Here is a 24,278-nt window from a genome sequence, read left to right as displayed (position 1 = left end):
ACTAGTCCCAGATTCCTCTTCTCAAGGCATGTTTGAAGACCCTAATTGTTCCTCTTAGAGGCCCTTGAAGCACTTTTCCCCCTCGACTTAGAGCACCAGGGCATACAATAGCACTTGCAGAGCCCTTTAGTTCCTTGTCCCTGGGTCAGAGTCAGATTTTATTTAACTTACTTCTTTTCTTCTTGATTCCAGATAACATCAAGATGCCAAAACTTGAAAAAGCTGTGCTCCAGAATGACCCTAGTGAAACAGAGAGTGGGGCTCATAAGCCTAAAACACCAGAAAAGAGCCTGGAAGACATCTTACATTTAGGTGACCACTCTCTAGGTAGGTCTAGAATAATGTTGTCATCACTTCCTTAGGTGCTGCTTCATAGCAGTTAGGTTAAAGGAATAGGTAACTCACTGCTTATGTGCCTTCAAAGGATACAGACGGTTTCTGCAATATTGTATTTTTCTTCCTCATTTTTCTGCTAGTCCTTTTTTTGATTATTCTTTTCCTTGTCTTTTTGCCCCTTCTATCTTTATGGATAGGATTTAGGCCTGTGATTTGGCAAGTAAAATTAAAAGTTTTGACTCCAGAGAAAGAGGCCAACAAAGCATAATTATTTGTGTTTGATAAGACTTAAGAGTGAATCAGTATTTTAGGTGTATAATAACAGTATTTTCATGTAAATATTGGAACATGAGGTCTTTTTATGTCTTGTTAGGCATTTGAGGTTTTGGTTTGATAGTTCAACCTCCCAAGAACTCAAATCGTAATCCTTTAATAATTTCAGTGAACCTAACTGAACATTAATGAGCAGGACCGTCCAAAGGTAACAATTTGGTCTAAATTCTTGAAGATTGAAATGAGGAAAAAATAGAGTTGGAGGTCATGATGCTATTATGTGGAAACGTTTCTTTGGTGGGCACTTAAGTTCTCTGCTATTAAAAGAATACTGGAGTAGCATAATTCTTATTTCAAAATGCCTCTTAAATATCTAAATGAATTGATTAGATGGTATATTTTAACACATGTAGCTTTTTAGTTGTTAGGGTAGAAAGGAAATGTAAGTGGATGAGACTTATGTTGAAGAACTTTTTGTTTGTTTGTTTTGGTACCAGGGATTGAATCCAGGGGTATTTACCACTCAGACACATCCACAGCCATTTTTTGTTTTTTATTTTTAGAAAGGGTCTCGATACGTTGCTCAGGGCCTTACCAAGTTGCTGAGACAGGCCTTGAACTTACAATCCTCCTCCCTCAGCCTCCCAAGTTTCTGGGATTATAGGCATGTGCTACCATGCCTCTATAAAGGCTTTAATTGAATGAAAATTAAATGTACATAAACAGACCATATTGGAGGCATTTTAGAATTTTTTTTGGCGGGGAGGGGTACCGGGGATTGAACTCAGGGGCACTCGACCACTGAGTCACATCCCATGCCCTGTTTTGTATATTATTTAGAGACAGGGTCTCACTGAGTTATTTAGTGCCTCACTTTTGCTGAGGGTGGCCTTTGAACTTGCGATCTTCCTGTCTCAGCCTCTGGAGCCTCTGGATTACAGGCATGTGCCTTCGCGCCTGGCATTTTAGGCTCCTTATGTGTGAGTTTTATTATATCTTGGAGGCAAATAGTTTCTCTGAACAAGTTATGAATCTACATTGAAAGTGAATGAGAAAATAGTTTTAATTTATATACCGAGTAATAATTATAACTACTGTATTTATTTGTTGTTTATTATTCCTGTAAGAAAATAGTTTGTAGAATAAACCTAGAAACTTGGCCTTCCTAATTTCAATTTTGTCTGTGGCAGAGTTACTACCATAATTGAATGAAATAAGATAATAAAGATGCTGTAATGAATTTTAAAAATAATGTTAAATTGATTCAATTTAAAGACTATTTTAAGACTGATTTTATTTTCTTTGTGCTTTTTGAGATATTAAAATATACTTTATATGAAATGATTGTTTTGTTGATGGTAGGTTTAGTTTTTTAATAAAGGAATTTTGTTGTTGCATATTACTTGTCTAGAATAATGGGTTTCATTATGGCCTATTCATACAAGCATGTATAATGTTATCTGATCAGTTTCACTCTTCAGTAACCTCCTTACCTTCCTCCTGCTGCCTCCCCCTTATCTTCTTTCTCTACACTCTTGATTTCTCTTCTACCTTGATGATGTCCTTTTATCTCCTGTAGTGCCCACATATGAGGGAAAACATGCGATACTTTTGTTTCTGAGTCTGGATTATTTTGATTAACATGATAATCTCCAGTTACACCCATTTTCCTGCAAATGACATAATTTTGTTCTTTATGGGTGTATAATACTCCATTGTGTATATATAGCACATTTTCTTCATCCATTCATCTATTCACAGACACACCTAGGGTATTGTGAATTGTGCTGAAATAAACATGGGTATGCATGTATCTGTAAAGTATCCTGACTTTCAGATAAACACTGAGAAGTAGAAGATAGATCATGTGGTAGTTCTATTTTTAGTTATTTGAGGAACATCAATAATGATTTCCATAGTGACTGTACTGATTTACATTCCATCAACAGTGTATTTGAGTTCTTTTCTCCTCCACATCCTTCCAGCATTTATTGTTATTTGTATTTTTGTTGATTGCTGTCTGACAGTCACAAGATGGAATCTCAGCGTAGTTTGGATTTGCATTTCCTCAACAGCTAAGGATGAACGAACACTTTTTTTCATACAATTTTTTTTTATTGTAAACAAATGGGATACATGTTGTTTCTCTGTTTGTACATGGCGTAAAGGCATACCATTTGTGTAATCATAAATTTACATACAGTAATGTTGTTTGATTCATTCTGTTATTTTTTTCCCTTCCCCCCACCCCTCCCACCCCTCTTTACCCTCTATACAGTACTTCCTTCCTCCATACTTGCCCCCCTCCCTAACCCTAACTCTAACCCTAACACTAACCCTTCCCTCCCCCCATTATGTGTCATCCTCCACTTATTAGCGATATCATTCGTCCTATGGCTTTTTGAGATTGGCTTATCTCACTTAACATGATATTCTCCAATTTCATCCATTTGCCTGCAAATGCCATAATTTTATCATTCTTTATGGCTGAGTAATATTTCATTGTATATATATACCACAGTTTCTTTATCCACTCATCAATTGAAGGGCATCTAGGTTGGTTCCACAGTCTGGCTATTGTGAATTGAGCAGCTATGAACATTGATGTGACTGTGTCTCTGTAGTATGCTGATTTTAAGTCCTTTGGGTATAGGCCAAGGAGTGGGATAGCTGGGTCAAATGGCGGGTCCATTCCAAGTTTTCTAAGGAATCTCCACACTGCTTTCCAGAGTGGCTGCACTAATTTGCAGCCCCACCAGCAATGTATGAGTGTACCTTTCTCCCCACATCCTCGCCAACACCTGTTGGTGCTCGTATTCTTGATAATCGCCATTCTAATTGGGGTGAGATGGAATCTTAGGGTGGTTTTGATTTGCATTTCTCTTATTACTAGAGATGTTGAACATTTTTCCATATGTTTGTTGATTGCTTGTAGATCTTCTTCTGTGAAGTGTCTATTCATTTCCTTAGCCCATTTGTCAACTGGATTATTTGAATTCTTGGAGTAAAGTTTTTTGAGTTCTTTATAGATTCTGGAGATTAGTGCTCTATCTGAAGTATGATTGGCAAAGATATTCTCCCACTCTGTAGGCTCTTTCTTCGCATTGCTGATAGTTTCCTTTGCTGAGAGAAAGATTTTTAGTTTGAATCTATCCCAGTGGTTGATTCTAGCTTTTATTTCTTGTGCTATGGGAGTCCTGTTAAGGAAGTCTGATCCTAGACCAACAAGGTGAAGATTTGGACCTACTTTTTCTTCTATAATCTGCAGGGTCTCTGGTCTGATTCCGAGGTCCTTAATTCATTTTGAGTTTAGTTTTGTGCAGGGTGAGAGATATGGGTTTAGTTTCATTCTGTTGCATATGGATTTCCAATTCTCCCAGCACCATTTGTTGAAGAGGCTATCTTTCCTCCATTGCATATTTTTGGCACCTTTGTCTAGTATGAGAAAATTGTATTTATTTGGGTTTGTGTCCGTGTCCTCTATTCTATACCATTGATCTACCTTTCTATTTTGGTACCAATACCATGCGGTTTTTGTTACTATTGCTTTGTAGTAGAGTTGAGGATCTGGTATTGCAATACCCCCTGTTTCACTCTTCCTGCTAAGTATTGCTTTAGCTATTCTGGGTTTCTTATTCTTCCAGATGAATTTCGTAATTGCTTGCTCTATTTCTGTAAGGTACATCATTGGGATTTTAATTGGAATTGCATTGAATTTGTATAGCACTTTAGGTAGTATGGCCATTTTGACAATATTAATTATTCCTATCCAAGAACATGGAAGATCTTTCCATCTTCTAAGGTTTTCTTTAATTTCTTTCTTTAGTGTTGTATAGTTCTCATTGTAGAGGTCTTTCACCTCTTTTGTGAGATTGATTCCCAAGTATTTTATTTTTTTCGAGGCTATTGTGAATGGGGTAGTTTTCCTAATTTCTCTTTCTGAAGATTCATCACTTATGTATAAAAATGCGTTGGATTTATGGGCATTGATCTTGTAACCTGCTACTTTACTGAATTCACTTATGAGTTCTAAGAGTTTTCTGGTGGAATTTCCAGGTTCCTCTAAATATATAATCCTGTCATCAGCGAACAGGGATAGTTTGAGTACTTCTTTCCCAATTAGTATCCCTTTAATCTCTTTGGTTTGTCTAATTGCTCTGGCCAGAGTCTCAAGAACGATGTTGAACAGAAGTGGTGAAAGAGGGCATCCCTGCCTTGTTCCAGTTTTTAGGGGGAATGCTTTCAGTTTTTCACCATTTAGAATGATATTAGCCATGGGCTTAGCATAAATGGCCTTTACAATGTTAAGGAATGTTCCCCCTATCCCTATTTTTTCTAGTGTTTTGAGCATGAAGGGGTGCTGTATTTTATCAAATGCTTTTTCTGCATCTATTGAAATAATCATGTGATTCTTGACTTTAAGTCTATTGATATGGTGAATTACATTTATTGATTTCCTGATGTTGAACCAACCTTGCATCCCTGGGATGAAACCCACTTGATCATGGTGCACTATCTTTTTAATATGTTTTTGTATGCGATTTGCTAAAATTTTGATGAGAATTTTTGCATCGATGTTCATTAAGGATATTGGTCTGAAATTTTCTTTCCTTGATGAGTCTCTGTCTGGTTTAGGTATCAGGGTGATATTGGCTTCATAGAATGAGTTTGGGAGGGTTCCCTCCTCTTCTATTTTATGGAATACTTTGAGAAGTATTGGAATGAGCTCTTCTTTAAAGGTTTTGTAGAACTCGGCTGAGAACCCATGTGGTCCCGGACTTTTCTTTGTTGGTAGGCTTTTGATGACTTCTTCTATTTCAGTACTTGAAATTGGTCTATTTAAATTGTTTATGTCCTCCTCGTTCAGTTTAGGCAATTCATATGTCTCTAGAAACCTGTTGATGCCTTCAAAATTTTCTATTTTTTTGGAGTATAGATTTTCAAAATAGCTTCTAATTATGGTTTGTATTTCAATCCTGTCTGTTGTGATATTTCCTTGTTCATTCCGAATTTTAGTGATTTGGGTTTTCTCTCGTCTTCTCTTTGTTAGTGTGGCTAAAGGTTTATCAATTTTGTTTAGTTTTTCGAAGAACCAACTATTTATTTTGTCAATTTTTTGTATTGTTTCTTTTGTTTCAATTTCATTGATTTCAGCTCTGAGTTTAACTATTTCCTGTCTTCTACTACTTTTGGTGCTGTTCTGTTCTTCTTTTTCTAGGGCTTTGAGCTGTAGTGTTAGGTCGTTTATTTGTTGAGTTTTACTTCTTTTATTAAATGCGCTCCATGAAATAAATTTCCCTCTAAGTACTGCTTTCATAGTGTCCCAGAGATTTTGATATGATGTTTCTTTGTTCTCATTTACCTCTAAGAATTTTTTAATTTCCTTCCTAATATCTTCTGTTATCCATTCATCATACAATAGCATATTGTTTAATCTCCAGATGTTGGAATAGTTTCTGTGTTTTACTCTTTCATTTATTTCTAACTTCAATCCATTATGATCTGATAGAATACATGCTAGTGTCTCTATCTTCTTGTATTTGCTAACATTAGCTTTGTGGCATAATATATGGTCTATTTTAGAGAAGGATCCATGTGCTGCTGAGAAGAAAGTGTATTCGCTCTTGGTTGGATGGTATATTCTATAAATGTCCGTTACGTCTAAATTATTGATTGTGTTATTGAGATCTATGGTTTCTTTGTTCAATTTTTGTCTGGAAGATCTGTCCAGTGGTGAGAGAGGCGTGTTAAAATCACCTAGTATTATTGTGTTATGGTCTATTTGGTTTCTGAAATTGAGAAGGATTTGTTTGACATACATGGATGAGCCACTGTTTGGGGCATAGATGTTTATGATTGTTATATCTTGCTGATTTATGCTTCCCTTAAGCAGTATGAAATGACCTTCTTTATCCCTTCTGACTAACTTCGGCTTGAAGTCCACATTATCGGAAAATAGGATGGATACTCCAGCTTTTTTGCTGAGTCCATGTGCATGGTATGTTTCTCCCCATCCTTTCACCTTTAGTCTATGGGTATCTTTTTCTATGAGGTGAGTCTCTTGCAGGCAACATATTGTTGGATCTTTCTTTTTAATCCAATCTGCCAGTCTATGTCTTTTGATTGATGAATTCAGGCCATTAACATTCAGGGTTATTATAGAGATATGATTTGGTTTCCCGGTCATTTGGTTCATTTTTTAAATTTTTTTTATTTATTTGTTTGACACTACTTGTTTCCTCCTTTATTTGACAATTCCGTTAGGATAATTCCTCCCTTTGCTGATTTGCTTGTTTGTTTTTCATCTCTTCCTCATGGAATATTTTGCTGAGAATGTTCTGTAATGCTGGCGTTCTTTTTGTAAATTCTTTTAGTTTTTGTTTATCATGGAAGGATTTTATTTCATCGTCAAATTTGAAGGTAAGTTTTGCTGGGTATAAGATTCTTGGTTGGCATCCATTTTCTTTCAGGGCTTGAAAAATGTTGTTCCAGGCCCTTCTAGCTTTTAGGGTCTGGATTGAAAAATCTGCTGATATCCGTATTGGTTTCCCCCTGAATGTAATTTGGTTCTTTTCTCTCACAGCCTTTAAAATTCTGTCTTTATTTTGTATGTTCGGTATTTTCATTATAATGTGCCTTGGTGTGGGCCTGTTGTAATTTTGTGTATTTGGAGTCCTATAAGCCTCTTGAACTTGATTTTCCATTTCATTCTTCAGATTTGGGAAATTTTCTGATATTATTTCATTGAATAAATTGTTCATTCCTTTGGCTTGTTTCTCTAGGCCTTCCTCAATCCCAATAATTCTTAAATTTGGCCTTTTCATGATATCCCATAGTTCTTGGAGATTCTGTTCATGATTTCTTACCATCTTCTCTGTTTGTTCAACTTTGTTTTCAAGGTTAAATATTTTGTCTTCAATGTCTGAGGTTCTGTCTTCCAGGTGTTCTATCCTATTGGATATGCTTTCTGTGGAGTTCTTAATTTGGTTTATTGTTTCCTTCATGTCAAGGATTTCTGTTTGGTTTTTATTCAATATCTCTAACTCTTTATTGAAATGATCTTTTGCTTCCTGTATTTGCTCTTTTAACTGTCGATTGGTGCGATCAATCAATGCTTGTATTTGCTCTTTCATCTCATCATTCAGTGCGTGCATTTGCTCTTTCATCTCATCGTTTGCTTCTCTGATCATTTTAATTATGTACATTCTGAACTCCTTTTCTGTCATTTCTTCTGCCATGCTGTCATTGGGTTTTATTGATGTAACATCTAGATTTGTTTGCAGCATTTTCTTTCCTTGTTTTCTCATATTGTTCAGGTATCAGAGGACCGCTGAGATATTGCAGATCTCCTCTATTGACTTACAATGTCCCTGAAGATTTCTATATATATCCCCCCTTAGCCTTCAGTAGGCTGAAGTCTTGGAGGAAGTTGATAATGCGGTGCTCCACAAGGAAGCTGCCTCTCTAGGAGTGGTGGCCTTCAGGTGGGGTATAATCCCTGCTAGTGGGCAGAGGTGCCTCCACTTGTTGACCAATGGTCATCCAAAGGGGACCTAGGCTGCGGGCTGAGGCAAGGCCTGTTTGGGCCTGAGTCTCTGGTTTTACTGTCCTTGTGGGGAAACCTCACCCAGCAGGGAAGACTCACCCGGTGGGGAGGTCTCGCTGGTCAGTTCCCTCCTAGAGGTTCCCCTCAATTTTACAGCTACCACCTGGGCTGGGCTGCCTTCCTCTGCAAAGTTCCCAGGGGCCCGGCCCTACCTCCTGGGCCTGGGAGCCCCACCCTTTGCAGATGACTCTCCTTAGGCTGCCCTTCCTCAGAGAATCTGCCTGCAGGCCTAGAACCTTCGCTCCGCCCTAAGCCTGTCTCTGTGCGGCTCTTCCACCAAGAAGCCTCCTAGATCCTGGGACCCTGCTCTGCACCTAATCGCCTGGCTATTCGGCCCCTCCTCTGAGCAGCCACCTGGGGCCCTGTACAATCGCTCTGAATCCCAGAGATCCGCCACACGCCTCTTCCTCCAGACAGCCGCCCAGTATTCCGGTGCGGTCACTAGGAGTCCAAGAAACTCACTGCGTGCCTCCACCTCCACCAACCACCCGTAGCCCTGGGCAATCAATCACTCCGAGTCGAAGTGACCCTCCCCGTTCCTCCTCCTTCTCCGGATAACCCCCGGGGTGTTCAGGAGCGGTCGCTCTGAGTGGCTCTGAGTCCACGTGACCCGCAGCACGGGTCCTCTGGGCAACCGCCCGGAGCTCTGGTGCGGCCACTCAAGACCAAGCGTCCCACCACGCTTCTCCTCCAGGCAGCCTCCCTGTGTTCAGGAGCTGTCACTTTAAGTCCAAACAACTCACCACTCGCCTTCTCCTCTGAGCAGCCGCCTGGAGCGCTAATGCAGTCACTGAGAGTCCAAAGGACCCGCCGCGCTCCTCCTCCTCCTCCTCCTACTCCTCTGGGCAGGCCCCGGGGTTCAGAAGTGGTCTGAGTCCAAACAGCTCGCCACGCAGCCCCTTCTCTGGCAACCGCCTGTAGCTCTGGTGTAGTCACCCCGAATCCAAGCGGCCGCGCTCCTCTTCCTCCTCCTGGTCCTCAGGGCAGGCCCCGGGGTTCAGAAGCGTCGTTCTGAGTCCAAACAGCTCGCCACGCAGCCCCTTCTCTGGCAACCGCCTGTAGCTCTGGTGTAGTCACCCCGAATCCAAGCGGCCGCACTCCTCTTCCTCCTCCTCCTCCTCAGGGCCGGCCCCAGTGTCCTGAGTCCACACAGCTCTCCTCGCCACTCTTCCCCTGGGCAGCCGCCGGAGCCCCAGTGGTTGCTCCGAGTCCCAGCGCTGTGCCGAGCGGCCTCCTTTACTGCGCTCCCAGCTGTCCGAGTTCACTGCTCCAGCGGGGGGAGGGGCGTCTCACCGGCAGTTCTACTTCACAAAGTTTCCTGCGCTCCGGGACCATGTCCCATCCGGGATGCCTCCCCAGGGGGTGAGAGTCACCCGGCTGCTTTGAGTTGGTCCCAAGCGTCTCAATATCTCCTCTTTTGCATCCTGAGTCCTGGAGCAACATGAAATGCAGTCACCCTCTAGGCCGCCATCTTGAAACCCCCCCTCTTTTTCATACAATTTTTGACCATATTTACTTCTTCTTTTGAGAATTGTGTTTTTGGTTCATTTGACCATTTATTGAATGTGTGGAATTTTTTAAGTTCTTTATACATTCTGATCATTAGTCCCCTATCAGAAGAATAGCTATAGGCTCTTTCTTCATTCTGTTAATTGTTTCCTTTGCTTTGCAGAAGATCTTTATTTCTTGCTACTACTTCCTGAGCTATAGGAGTCCTGTTCAGGAAATTGTTGCCTGTGCTTTTATGTTAAAGTGTTTCCCCTATGTTTTCTTCTAGAATTTGCAACGTTTCTGGGCTCATACTTAGGTTTTTTGACCCATTTTAAATTGAATTTTGTACAGGGTGAGAGATGGGGTAAAGTTTTTTTTTTTTTGTCTGAATATCAATATATGGGGAAAAATGGACAAATCTTTACTCATTTATTTATTTATTTTGGAAATTTTATTCCACTGCTGAATCCTTAGATTTGAAACTACTATTTTAAAAGCATGATTCAGCTTTAGAACCATCTTCGAAGAACTACAGTATTATCTATAGGGAGACTTTAACTGTCATCTTGTGGGTAGCTTCAGAGGTAGGAAAGGGATAGTGGGAAAGCTATAAATTTTAAAAAAATTATTTTACAAGCAACAATGCATTCATTATCCATTTGCAATATTTTGCTTACTTTGACATTTCAAATGGAAGGTTTTGAAGGCAGTTTCACTTTCCGTTTTTCATAAACTAACTTCTTCCCATACCTGATTTCTCTTGAGTTTTCAATGATGTTAAAACCCTAAATACTGAAATGATTGAGTTAACCTGTGTAAGATTCAGTTGATGAATCTAAATTTGAAGGCTTTCCTTACTTGTCTTAATGAATCTCTTAATAAAGTACAAATTCTCCTTTGTGTGGATTCCCTTTTTATGACTGCTACACTTTTTTTCTAGAGAGTCAACCAGAAGCACTTTTTGTCACTCCTCTTACGGAGACAGGTAAAGTTTCCAACCTGAGCATTGTTCATGATGTGGTGAACAAAGATATCTACATGGAAGATACAAATTTACCTTCAAACAGGTACAGACTCTATTTTTCTGTTTCATATTTCCTGGCATAGGTACATAGCACAAAGGTTTTTGAACATTTTTGAAGCGTTTTATGAATGACTTTAATGTTTGTTTATGTCTTAAGTAGTATCAACAAATGAAACAGCAGATCATCCAGTGTAATTATTAGTTTAAAAGGGCTAAAGTAGATATGTAGGGAATAAACCAGTGCAATTACCAAAAAAATGTTCACTCCAGACTCTCAGTTAATAAAGAAATATAGAATGAATTTCAGATCATTTTAGACAGACTTGGAAGGTATAGCTTCTAGTAGTCTTTCTTTCAGTTGTCTGTAGATTAAACAGGTACATATGAATAATTGTTTTTCCAATAGTGGTATTCTCTACTCTTCATGCGATAAGAGAATTTATGGAACATTTCTCCTTCATAACTAATTTAATAAAGAAATAAGTGAATCAGATTCAGAACCCCATTGACAGATAATACCCTTCTAAAATTAGGCTTTGGGACTGAGGGTATGACTCACAGTGAGAGAGTGCTTGCCTGGCATGGTGAAGCTCTTGATTCAATTCCTGGCACCATAAAACAAAATGAAATAAAAATAAATAAGATAAAATAAATTTAGGCCTTTTTTTTGTTTCTTTTAATTATGTTGAAATTTCAATATGAATAAGAGTTATTCAGCAAGTCTGAACTGAATGCCTCTAATGGATTATTAATATATGGGTAGAATCTTCATAAGAATCTATATTGTGTAAAAGTTATAATTTACCACTTTAAATGCTTTTGTTATGTTTCTACTTTAGGGACTCTGTTACTGAAGCACCTTGCTCTGTCAGTGGTTCTCTTTATCTTCACATATCTTAGATTTGTCTTGCCAGTTTCCAGCGGTGACCCAGGCCAAGCAATTTCCCTGAAAGAACTTTTCACCAAAACATAGATCTCCTAGCATCATCTTCATTGCATTCATAGTCCCTGGAGTCTGAATTAGACTAGCACAAAAAAGCAAATGTAGGAAAGTGAAGATTTGTTAAGTGGTTAGGACCTGTGGTGTTGGTGAGGTGTCAACACATGATGCAGGTGGAATAACACTATCCAGAGCTTGAATTTCATTATTTTGTTACTAACAGCCTTTTTCAAATATAGTAATGCACAAGGTATACTACAAAAGAGGCTGAAATTGTCCCAACCCACAGGACTGTAACGGGAACCTGGAGGGGGGAGCGGGGATTGGGAGAGACAAGAGACACGAGAAATGGAGACAAGCCAAAAGCCTGATCAAGTCTCATTTATTAGGGGAATAAACCCAGTTAATATAAAGTACAAAAACCAATCAGGGAAAGCACGCGAAGGCAAAACTAGCCTGCACGCCAGAACTCGAATAAGGAAGTGTATTTGGCCAGTCGTGAAGCACCACACAATCTAGTCTGATGCACCTGGTATTGTCTGACTGTTATGTGTGCAGGGAGAGGCAGGTCCCGCCAGCATCTGGTAGGCGCCATCTTAGCTCAACATGAGGTGAGGCAGGGGGCGTGACCTGCCGGTTCCGGACATGAAATAGAGTTTGGAATCGTCTATTATCTATAGATATTGACAACTGATTTTACTTTTGGGCTTATAAGACAATACTAATTACAATGATAGGCTCTTTGTATTTTTTTTTAATTTGTATGTGTTCTTTATAATTATACATGACAGTAGAATCTATTTTGATATATTTATACAATAATAGGCTCTTAAGGGAACCTGCATCATCATACATTCGTTTAATAAACATTTATTAAATACTTATTAGGTGGAAGGCAGTTTTTGGATGCTGGGTACATACAGATGGGTAAGATGCTGTCTTTGCCATCAAGAAACTTCTATAGGGGAGATGGTAAATTAGTTATTGTACAAAGTGATAAATTCTCTCATATTTAGTTATGGAGTTTTATGTTAAGTGCTCAGTTGCCTAGAGAATGTCAGAGAACACTTTTCTGGTAACAATATTTGAATTTAATCCTGGGTTATGAATAGGTACTTTTTAGATGATCTAGAGAGAAGGACTCTTAAGAGGAAATGTCTCTGTAGAGGCATAGAATGGTAGAAAACAGTTATGTATTCCTTGTTAGTAGATTGTTACTATTGGAGCACAAAATGTTAGAAGAGGTGGCAGAATAGGATTATGAAGGTTATTAGAGACCACGTGTTCTGCTGGTAGCAGGTAGAGAGCTCCTGAAGGACTTTAAAGGGGCATGCCATCACAGTCAGATTCGTATCTGGGGAAAATTATTGAGTTTGGCATTGTATGGTGGGAGTAAGACTGTGTGTGGCAGTGTAGCCATACAGAGGATTGTTGCAATAGTCCAGGTAGAAGATTGTAGTAGGGTGGGATGGATTTCAGGGATACTTAAGGAGCAGAATCTCTGGAATTTGGTGACAAAGTGGGTAAAAGGGATGAGGGGAAAGGAATTAAGGACTCCAGTATATACCAGACAGATAACAGTTGAAGACAAATTAGATTGCCATGTTAAAGGATGAATTTTGATATTTTATTTCATTTATTTTTGTATTGTTGTTTTTTTTTAAACAAAACCATTATTTTTTATTTAAAAAGTATTTTTGGGCTGGGAAGATAGCTCAGCTGGTAGAGTGCTTGCCTCACAAGCACAAGGCCCTGAGTTCGATCCCCGGTACTGAAAAAAAAAAAAAAAAAGTGTTTTTGTCAGGGAAAAAGCTAAGCTTTATGGTTTTCAGGACCAAATATAAATGAAGGATAGTTTTGAAGCAAGAAAATAATGAGCTCCTTTTTAGGCTGGCTGAGTTTGTAGTATCTGAAAGAGTTTTCAGTATCATAAAGAAGGAAAACCTTTCCCCACATTTCAGGCCTAAAGGAAAAAGATCATCTAGTTCAAAGGTGTAAGTATGTGGAAATAGAAATGTCCCACATCTAGGTTAGATGCAGAACTAGGGTCAGAACTCAGGATCTCAGCCCCTAGTTCATAGTTGTTCCTATTGCTGAAAGAGTGCATCTCTGGAACTATGAGTTGCCCTTGTGAGAGGATTTGGCCATGTTTGCATCTGAGACTAACTTAAATTTATTCAACCCTTTTCCAGTCTAAACATAGCTCCTCCTGGCCTGCTGATTTAATGTTTTTTTGTGATTTTTAAATGCTGTTTGGGAAATTATTATCCTATTTTATTTTTCTAAATAAAGAGGAATTTGAATATTTACCTTCTTCATAGTCTGGAAAGCAGGTTTGTGGAGACAATGTACAATGCTTTTTGGGACCATCTACGTAAGCAGTTATCAAGTACTCCTCCTGACTTCTCTTGTGCTCTTGAACTTCTAAAAAATATTAAGGAGGTGAGTAATCAACCTTCCTCTCATTACATTCTTTTTTGTTTGTTTGTTTTTGTTTGTTTGCACTGGAGTTTGAACCTGGGGGTAGCTTTACCACTCTACTCTATCCTCAGTTCACTTTATTTTTCATTCTGAGACAGTGTTTTGGTATATTTCTCAGGCTGGCCTTACAATCTTCCTACCTCAGCCTCCCCAGTATCTGGGATTACAGGTGTGTACCACTGTGTCTGGTTCCTTCCATTAGATGACTTAAAGTTCCTGGGCATCCTAGACACTTAGATTGTCAATGGCTACTAATATCCTAAGCAGCATACTTTCTGAACATGGATAGTATAGAGTGACTTCCTTTTATTTGTACAAAATGAATCTGGACAGTTAGGATATTGCTGTAAAAACATCGTATATCTTTCAATGAAATAAATTTTTACTGAACTCTTACTATGTTTTATGTGCTTCAGAAACACAGGGATGAATAAGAATGCCCTTGTTCACCGGGAACTTATACTTTTGAGTTATTCTATCCTTGCATTTTAGAATAAAACAACTTAAAATGTCATTATCCTTTATTAAGAAAACCTCATCACTTTGTTGTGGTGTGAATTTTGTATTTCTCATGTCCTTCATTCCTTTTTATCACATCCTTGCTTTTGTTCATATCTTTATCTCATTCTGCCTTGAAAATAATTACTACTATTAATGACTCAATGAAGCCTCACATTGTAATTATACCCTAAGCAGAAAGAAACAATACTAAGAAATTTAGAGATCCACTTTACTGACCCCCCTAAAAAATATGGTCAAGCCAGGTGAGGTGGCACACACCTGTAATCACAGTGGCTCAGGAAGCTGAGGCAGGAGGATTGGGAGTTCAAAGCCACCTCAGCAAAAGTGAGGCACTAAGCAACTCAGTGAGACCCTGTCTCTAAATAAAATACAAAATAGGGCTGGGGATGTGGCTCAGTGGTTGAGTGCCCCTGAGTTCAATCCCCAGTACCAAAAAAACAATATATAGTCAGACCTTTGGCCTAAAAGTTTTGTTCACTGAAGAGAGCTCATGATTTTAAAGGGAATTTGATTTCTTTGATTTTCTTTTCTGGGCAGATCTTGCTATCACTGCTATTACCACGCCAGAATCGTTTAAGAAATGAGATTGAAGAAGCTCTGGACATGGATCTCCTCAAACAGGAAGCAGAGCATGGAGCCCTGAATGTTTATCATCTCTCCAACTACATTCTCAATTTGATGAGCCTGCTATGTGCACCAGTTCGAGATGAAGTAGTGCAGAAACTAAAGAGCATAACAGATTCAGTACAATTGCTTAGGTGGGAATTCAGACATGCTGTCTCAATCTGTTTTCTGTAATTATTGTGTGCAATACCACAGACTGGATAATTTACAAAGAAAAGAATTTTATTTTGCCTCATGCTTGGAGGTCCAATGTTAATGGGTCACATATGGTGATGGCTTTGTTGGCAGAGGCAAAAATTGGTGTAGGTACCACATGATGAGCAAGATTATTATGTGTCCTTGCCTTTCTTTCTTTCCTTTTTTTTTGGGGGGGGGCGGGTACTGAGGATTGAACTCAGGGGCACTTAAACACTAAACCACATTCCCAGCCCTATTTTGTATTTTACTTAAGAGACAGGATCTCACTGAGTTGCTTAGTGGGAGGCTGGTTTTGAACTCGCAATTCACCTGCCTCAGCTTCCCGAGTCACTGGGATAATAGGCATGTGCCACTGAGCCTGACTGTTTTTTCTTACAAAACCACTAATTGTCAAATATTGGGGCTTCCCTCAGATAACCTTATATAATCCTAATCACCTCCAAAGGCCTTACTTATAAACACTATAATTGGATTAAGTTTCCACCCTCTTAAACCTCACAATGAAATTAAATTTTCACATGAGTTTTAGAGGCAAACCATACACAAATCATAACATGTACTGTTCCTGAAATCTGGACAACATGCTAGAAAACTCTCAACCAGGTACTATGATATAACTCCCATCTTGTTTAGCTTTTCTGTACTGAAGACCTGACTAACATCTCTTTTCTTCTTAGACTGTTGAATTTTATTTTCCAAGGATAGTGTCTCATGGTTCTTTTCATGATCATTAGAACATTTATGGCCCCATTTATGACATGACAACTTATTATGATACTGTCAAGACATTAAAGTACAGTAATTCTTATTTCTATAACTTTCAAACCACCCTTTCCCAGATGTTCTGCTCTTTGTCCAAATCAAACTCTATGAGGGAACAGAAATGAAGGTTATCCCTGTTTCTTAGCTAGAAGAACCAAAATCCACAAAAGCAAACTGATTTTCCCATTGGGTTAGAAATTCAACAACCTATATTCCAACTACCCACATATAGTTGTTAGTATTTTGGTGATATTCTTTCTCCTGATTACCCTTTTTCTAAAGCGACAAAGTAACTACAGTTCAATGAACTCTGGCCTGGTATCTAGGAGGTCAAATGTATCTGTTCTTATCCCTGCCACCAATTCAGTCTGTGACCTTGGGTCCCTGGCCAGTGCCTTTGTGTCTTAGTCTGTTTTATGCTGCTGTAATAGAATACCTGAGGTTGGGTAGTTTATAAAGAACAGATATTTATTTCTTACAGTGCTGGAGGCTAGGAAGTCTATGATTGAGGGATTGTATCAGCTGATGGTATTCTTTCTGTATTATACCATGGTACAAGACATCAAATGGCCAGAGAGAACCAGAGATCAAACTCACAGCCTCAAGCCCTTTTACAATCAGTTTTAATCCATTCATGACAGTGAAGTCCTCATGAGCAAAACACCTTCCATGAGGCCACATCTCCAACACTGTTGCACTGAGGATTTAGTTTTCAACACATGCTTTTTGGGGGACACACTCAAACCATAGCAAACTATAAACTGTAATATGACCATTGTCTTAAAGGCTTTTCCTAACTCTTAAGTACTATGATTTTATGATTCTTTGTTTGAGTTCCATCTCTCCATACTAGAATTTCCTTTCATGCTGTAAATATTCTGTTTCTCCCTATGACAGGAGCATCTTCCATGTTCTGGGCCTGATGAAGATGGACATGGTAAACTATACTATACAGAGCCTTCGACCCTACCTCCAGGAACATTCAGTCCAGTATGAACGAGCTAAATTTCAGGAACTCCTTGACAAGCAGCCCAGTATGTTTAAAATTTAAGAGCAAGAGAGGGGAAAATTTGACCTTGGGCTTGCTTTCTTACGGTGATTTTTTTGTCTTTTTTTTTTTTTTAATAGAAAGTTTATTCCTTAGGGAATGAGTAGGGATAAGGATCATTTCTCTAAATCAGAAAGACCTACAATATCACTTCTTTATTCACCAAGAATTATGTTTCAAAACCTTAATCTTCAAGCCTTGGAGTTTGAAGATACACATTTCCTTCTCTTTCATAGATCTTCTCAATTCTACCACAAAATGGCTAACCAAAGCAGCAATAGACCTCACTACACCATTTCCAAGTTCTGACTCTCCCAGCTCCTCCTCCAGCATAGAATATTCATCTTCAGATCAGGAACCAAACAAGCCAGAGCCTCCCAGTCTCACAATGGTGCTATACCAGGGGTACTTGAACCTCCTTCTCTGGGATCATGGAAAAGAAGAATTCCCTGAGGTAGGATTCTGTGTTGGGTCATTGTCTTCTTATTTTGTGTTCTGTGCCTCTTTTACTGACAGCTTTTTTTTTTTCCCCTATCACATCAGACTCTGCTGATGGACAGAATTCGGCTCCAAGAGATGGAGTCCAAGTTGCACCACTTAACTATCCTGGCCTCAGTCTTATTGGTGGCAAAAAGTTTCTCTGGCAGTGTTTTATTCAGCTCCTCTGAATTTGTGGATAAACTGAAATACATAACGAAGGCCCTGACTGAGGAATTTAACTCCAGGTATGTTTCATAGATCTTTCTTAAATGGAAAATAATGGGGCATTTTGGATACAGGTATGCAATATAATATTATTCATTACAAACCACACAGAGACTTTTGGGAACCATCTACAAAGATAGGTGGAGTCTTTGATAAGTCATATTGAAGCTTGGGATAGAAAACATTTCTTACTCTATTTGCTATTTAATTGAATAAGTGGGAAAACAACCATGACAAATATCCAAGAAAATATTAAAACAGATTTAAAGTTTACAAAACTAAAGAAAATTGAGTGAATCCAAGAATGGAACCAAACCCTGGCCCAGTTTGTTTCCTTTGAAGTTGGCATATGATACAGTATGTATGAATTAATTGGTATCTTGAAAGTAACAACAAAAGTATTTCACTTGCTGGAGGTAGGGAGATAGAATTCTCCCTTGAATAGCTTAGCCTTTGCTGTGGGGCTTTCTGGACTTTGCCCCTATTGTAGGACTGCTCTGTTTTCTACCCTTCATTATCTAGGCCTGAAGAGACTATGCAGAATGTGAGTGAACAGGTTTCTCAGGAAATTCATAAAGGTCTCAAGAATATGGGTCTCACTGCTCTGAGTAATGAAAATACAGCATCTCTTATAGTCCAGCTCCAGAACATTGCCAAGAAAGGGAATTGCATTCGTAGCATCATTGGTAAGAGTTCCTGTAATAATGGTGGGGAAGAGCGGTGATAGTATGTGGGGTGGATAGGTAAACTTGACTGGGGAATGGAACATCATGATAATTTGGTAAATATTTTAGCTTTAGCTTCCTCATCTATTATGTGCAGGGTTGAAATAGACCTCTTTCAATACGAGGAGTGAATATATGGTTTTAAGTTGACTGCACACCCAAAATAACTCAAAGATGTGATGTATTGTCCCACCAACCCTATTAAGTCATACTGGTAATTCTCTAACTTTAGTCCAAGATCTATGTTGGAATATGTTGGAAAAACCTGTCTCTATCCCATGCTTTAAGCTACCATGTGGGCCCTTACTCTCTTCCACGGGATTGATAGTGAGACGGTAGAACATGTTCCACTAAGGAATGGAAAAAAATTAACTTGGCCAGTTCGCTTTGAAATGCAGCATCTTATCAGAGTTTTGTTTGGGTATTATGGTCTGAACTTGCTACACTAACTTTAACATGTGTCTTTGGAGTTACGGGTATGATGTCTAGAATCCTCTTCTTAGGTCAAATATGCACTATGAGCTCACATATGGATACCTAAAGTAATCTTATGAAGAGACAGAAATTTATTAGTTAACTTTTTTATGGTACTTGGGATCAAACCCAAGGCCCTGAGCATGCTAGGCAAACACTCTACCATTGAGCTAGGCCCTCAGCCCTAGATCACTTTCTTTTAATCATGCATTATCTTTTGAAGCTTGATGGCATTCTCTCTCCCAAAACAGAGCTTACAGAAATCTCATTAATATGGTTTATGGAAATGAGTGGGTAGAGTGGTTAATAACTCAGTTAGCTTAAAACTTTAGTGAGCAGAGATTGCATTAGAAATTTTCATTCCCCTTTCCATTGTTTTTCCCTGCTCACAGAACAGCGGATCCATTTGTTTCTGAAATGCTGTTTGGTTCGTGGCATGCAGGAGTCTTTGCTAGACTTCCCTGGAGGCCTTCTTTTCATTGATGGGGAGTTGGCAGAACTGGGTTGGAAGTTTATCACTCTGATGCATCACAATCAGCAAGTATTTAGCCCGTACTATACTGAGATCCTAAATAATGTCATCCTTCCTGCTCAGGCACAAGAAACAGAAGTAGCGTCTAATTGTGATGGACCCAGCACAGAGGGACCCAGAAGAGAGGGTTCAGCATGTTCCTGGGATAACATTACCTATAGCCAGCAAAGCAGGCAGCTCTCTTCCTTACTACAGCTACAGTAGTCAAATATATAAACACCAAATGGCCCAATCACCTTCCCTTAATAAATTTCTGAGCTGCGAGGAAACCTCAATTCCTTCTGTGAAACATCTGAAGCCAGGTCTCATTCCCTTACTACTTGAGAAATGGTGAGCCCTAAGTTTCCTTCACTGGCTGATCACTCCTGGCATTCTGGTTTGAGCAGGCAGCATAATGTCACATGCTAGCAATTTTTTTTTTTTGGTGGAAAATCATTTTCCTAAGGGCTGTGAAAATTGTGGGGTTAACCAGAGTGTGAGTATAAGGTCTCCAGAAAGTCAGAAATTTTACTGAATTACAGGTTAAGAGACAATGTAGAGCCAGGTGTGGTGGCACATGCCTGTAATCCCAGTGGCTCGGCAGGCTGAGGCAGGAGAATCAAGAGTTCAAATTAGCCTCAGCAACAGTGAGGCGCTAAGCAACTCAGTGAGACTCCGTCTCTAAATAAAACACAAAATCGGACTGGGGATGTGACTCAGTGGTTGACTGCCACTGAGTTCAATCCCGTGATACCCCCCCCCCCACCAAAAAAAAAAAAAAGAGGATATAGAACCACATTTCTGATACTAAATTTTCCTATAATTAAATTAAATTATTATTTTGGTAGTAGGGATAGAATCCAGGGGCATTTAACTACTGAGCCACATCCCAAGCCCTTTTTTATTTTTTTTAAACTTTGAGACAGGATCTTGCTAAGTCATTTAGGGCCTTGCTAATTTACTGAGGCTGTCTTTGAATTTGCAGTCTTCCTGTTTCAGCATCCCTAGCTGCTGGGATTATAGGTATGTGCCACTGAGCCTGGCCTAAATTTTCTTATAATAATAAAAAAAAGATATGGCAATAGTAAGGGTCTTAACTTCTGTTCTAGCATTTGGTTTGAAGCAGAATGCAAAATGGACACTAGATGAGAGTTGGTATTGTCTGCTAGTATGCATTCAGCTAAGGATAGGCCTCAGTCTCCATAGACTTTCTCTTGCTCAAGTGATCTTGCTAGGCTTGTAGTCTTTGATAGTGATATCACACTCAAAACCGTTAGGTAGTTAGGTCAGTCACTGACTTGCATTATTCTTTCTCCTGTTTTTTTTTTTTTAATTTATATGTACATACATATTTTAAGTTGCATGTGGACACAATACCTTTATTTTATTTTTATATGGTGCTGTGGATCAAACCCAGGGCCTCATGTGTGCTAGGCGAGCACTCTACCACTGAGCCACAACCCCAGTCCCCTTGTCCTGTTTTATAGTGAAATGAATCTTCTGTTTACACATCTCTAGACTAAGAACACCCCATTTTTTTGTGGGGGGATGCCAGGAATTGAACTCGGGAGCACTCAACCATTGAACCACATCCCCAGCCCTATTTTGTATTTTATTTAGAGACAGGGTTTCACTGAGTTGCTCAGCACCTCACTGTTACTGAGGCTGGCTTTGAACTCATGATCCTCCTGCCTCAACCTCCCAAGTTGCTGGGATTACAGGCATGCACCACTGTGCCAGCAGAACCCCCCATTTTTGACAGATGATGTAAGTATTCAAAGCTGGGGCAACCACCATATTTTTTCCCACTTCTAGTCTAGGACTCCAACTGCCAGGTTATTATTATCAGCTCAGTTAAGCATCACAAATGACAAGTGTTCTAGGTTCACAAGGACACGGTCTTATTTTCAGAAGTTGTAGATATTCACCCTGTTCCCAGGCAAAGTGAAACTTACCAAAATCAGTATAGGAAATTAGGGGAAAAAAACTAGATTTGAATTTGGACTTATTTAGAATGAACAGAGGAAAATAGGATTTATCTCCTAACTGGGTGAAGAAATATCCTTACCATTTCAGGGAATTGGGGGAAGCTGTGTACAATTTACTTTGCCCAAGAGATGAGATTTGATTTTAGATAGTCCCATGGTAAATTTCTAATTGATTTCCCCAGACAGTAGATTCACATGGTCAACAAGGTAAGTTGAACAGGGTGATTTTAAAATTGAGATATAATATCAGTACATCTTTATAGGACACATAATAGTAATTCAATGCATATATACAATGTATATATCAGGATAATAGGCATTTCTGTCTATTCAAACATAAATCATTTTTATGTATTGGGGATTTTGTAGTCTTCTAGTCATTTTGAAATATAGATTGTTTTATCCAATAATTATCCAGAAGTGCTGAAGAAGAACCAGAAGTAATTCCTTCACTCTGTGTTTTGGTACCCTTTTGAACCCTTTTTCCATCCCCACTACCTCTGCCCTTCCCAGTCTCTAGTGAGCACTCTTTCATTCCTTTCTTCTATGAGATAGGTTTATTAGTTATCACAAATAAGTGAGAATGTTGGGCATCTGGCTTATTTAACTTAACATAAAGACCTCCAGTTAGTGGGCTGGGGATATAGCTCAGTTGGTAGAGTGTTTGCCTCTCAAGCACAAGGCCCTGGGTTCAATCCCCAGTACTGCCCAAAAAAAAAAAAAAAAAAAAAAAAAAAAAACCCCCAGTTCCATCCATGTTGTGCAGCTGACAGGATTCATATCATATTAAATAGACTTTAAATAAAAAAAAATGTAAAAAAGAGACAAACAAGGTCATTATGCATCAGTAGAAGGATCAATTCATCAAGAAGTAATACCAATTGTAAATATGTGCACACATAACATGGGACCATCCAAATATATAAAGTAAATATTAGGTCTAAAGGGAGAGAGAAACTCTAATAACCACTTTCCTCAATGTACAGATAAATCAGACAGAAAATTAACGAATAAACATCTGAAGTGGACTATACTATAGAGCAAATGTACCTAAGAGATATTTATAGATCATTTCATCTAATAGCAACAGAGTATGCATTCCTCTCATTAGCATGTGGAACATTCTCCAGGATAGATCGATCATAAGTTATGCCACAAATTTATGCTCAATAAATTTTAAAAAACTGAAATCATATCATGTATCTTCTCAGATCACAATGGAATAAAACTACAAAGTAACTATAAGAAGAATAAAAGTATACAAATACATACTCTCAAACCGAAGAAATGTAAACAGAGTGATATTTTCACTTTGGTTAGAAGTGGGCCACACAAAAAATCTGGGGAATGAATCAAGTGTTCCAATCATATGAATGGATAGTCTCAAGAAGAGATTATAAATAGGCAAAGAACCTTGCCTAATTGGATTTTCTAATTTGATTTTCCAGTATTAATTCAATTTAAAAAACTTTTTAAAAAATATTTTTAGTTATAGATGGACATGATACCTTTATTTTATTTATATGTGGTGTTGAGGATCAAACCCAGTGACTCAAACATGCTAGGCAAGCACTCTACTACTTAGCTACAACCCCAGCCCACCAATTTAAAAAATCTTAATATTGGAAGTAACATTATCTTAAGAGACAACTGTGCTTAAAGGGATCTCTGTGGAGACCATGGAGGAGTTGATGGATACAGATATTGTGCTACAGTGAAGCTTTGCTTTATAGTTTATAATTAAAATCTGACATGTTTGATTTCTTAAGGAATTGGACTGGTTCTCTTGAGCTTCCATATGGAGGAGATAGGAATTGGATATTAAACAAGAAAAGCTAATTCCATTTAGTCCTGCTCATCCTTTAGAAAGAGAGGGATAAATGGATTGAAGTATGGAAGGATGGATAGATAGATAGATAAATGGAACACGTGCATGGTTAGAAATGACATATAGTGAAGATGGTTTCTCTCTCACTCTGTGTCTCGTTTTCCATATCCAGAGGAAACTATTACCAGACATATTTGTGTTTACTTCCCAAAATATTCTGTGTGTACTCAGGTACACATTATAATAATATATTAACATTTATTAGGCTTCATAAAATACAAATATGATATATAATAATACATCATAAAATAGATTTTATGTTATATATTTATTAATAATAATTCATATTTGTGCATGTATATGTGCCGGAGACTTTTTTAAGCTTTTTACATATATTATTTCATTTATTCCTCAACAATTTATCTTCAGTCTTCTTTCTTGATTCTAGAGCAGTGTGATACTAGAAGATTTAATTGAGAGTAAAAACCTGTGTTTTACTTTTTCATTCGTCTTCTCTGGTTGAGTATGTAAGGGAAAATCATTTTACTTTTCTGAGCTTTTTCTTTATATATAAAATGGTGTACTGAAGTAAGTCAATGATTTTATTGTTTAATTCCATATAGCCACTTTTCAAAAACTGAAATATTTCCAGAAGGCCTTAAACATTAGAGACCAAAGCTATATAGCTTGAGTTGAAGCAGAGATGAAAGATGTTTTGAGAACTGAAAACAGCTAGAGGAGG

General features: G+C 38.5%; 1 protein-coding gene across 1 annotated transcript; it reads left to right on the top strand.

The window, feature by feature from the left end:
* Positions 1-203: 203 nt before the first annotated feature.
* Positions 204-19,945, top strand: LOC306651087 (T-complex protein 11-like X-linked protein 2; the record flags this gene model as incomplete). Its single annotated transcript, XM_079123612.1, has 9 exons — positions 204-327; positions 10,647-10,773; positions 13,992-14,112; positions 15,211-15,431; positions 17,155-17,291; positions 17,542-17,759; positions 17,849-18,030; positions 18,533-18,696; positions 19,602-19,945. The coding sequence occupies 9 exons, from the start codon at positions 204-206 to the stop codon at positions 19,943-19,945; spliced, it is 1,638 nt and encodes a 545-aa protein (XP_078979738.1).
* Positions 19,946-24,278: the final 4,333 nt, after the last annotated feature.

This window comes from Sciurus vulgaris, assembly GCF_902686455.1.
Source record: "Sciurus vulgaris genome assembly, chromosome: X".
NCBI classification, from domain to species: domain Eukaryota; kingdom Metazoa; phylum Chordata; class Mammalia; order Rodentia; family Sciuridae; genus Sciurus; species Sciurus vulgaris.
The sequence above is the reverse complement of the archived record's forward strand: the minus strand, read 5'-3'. Positions and strand labels throughout refer to the sequence as shown.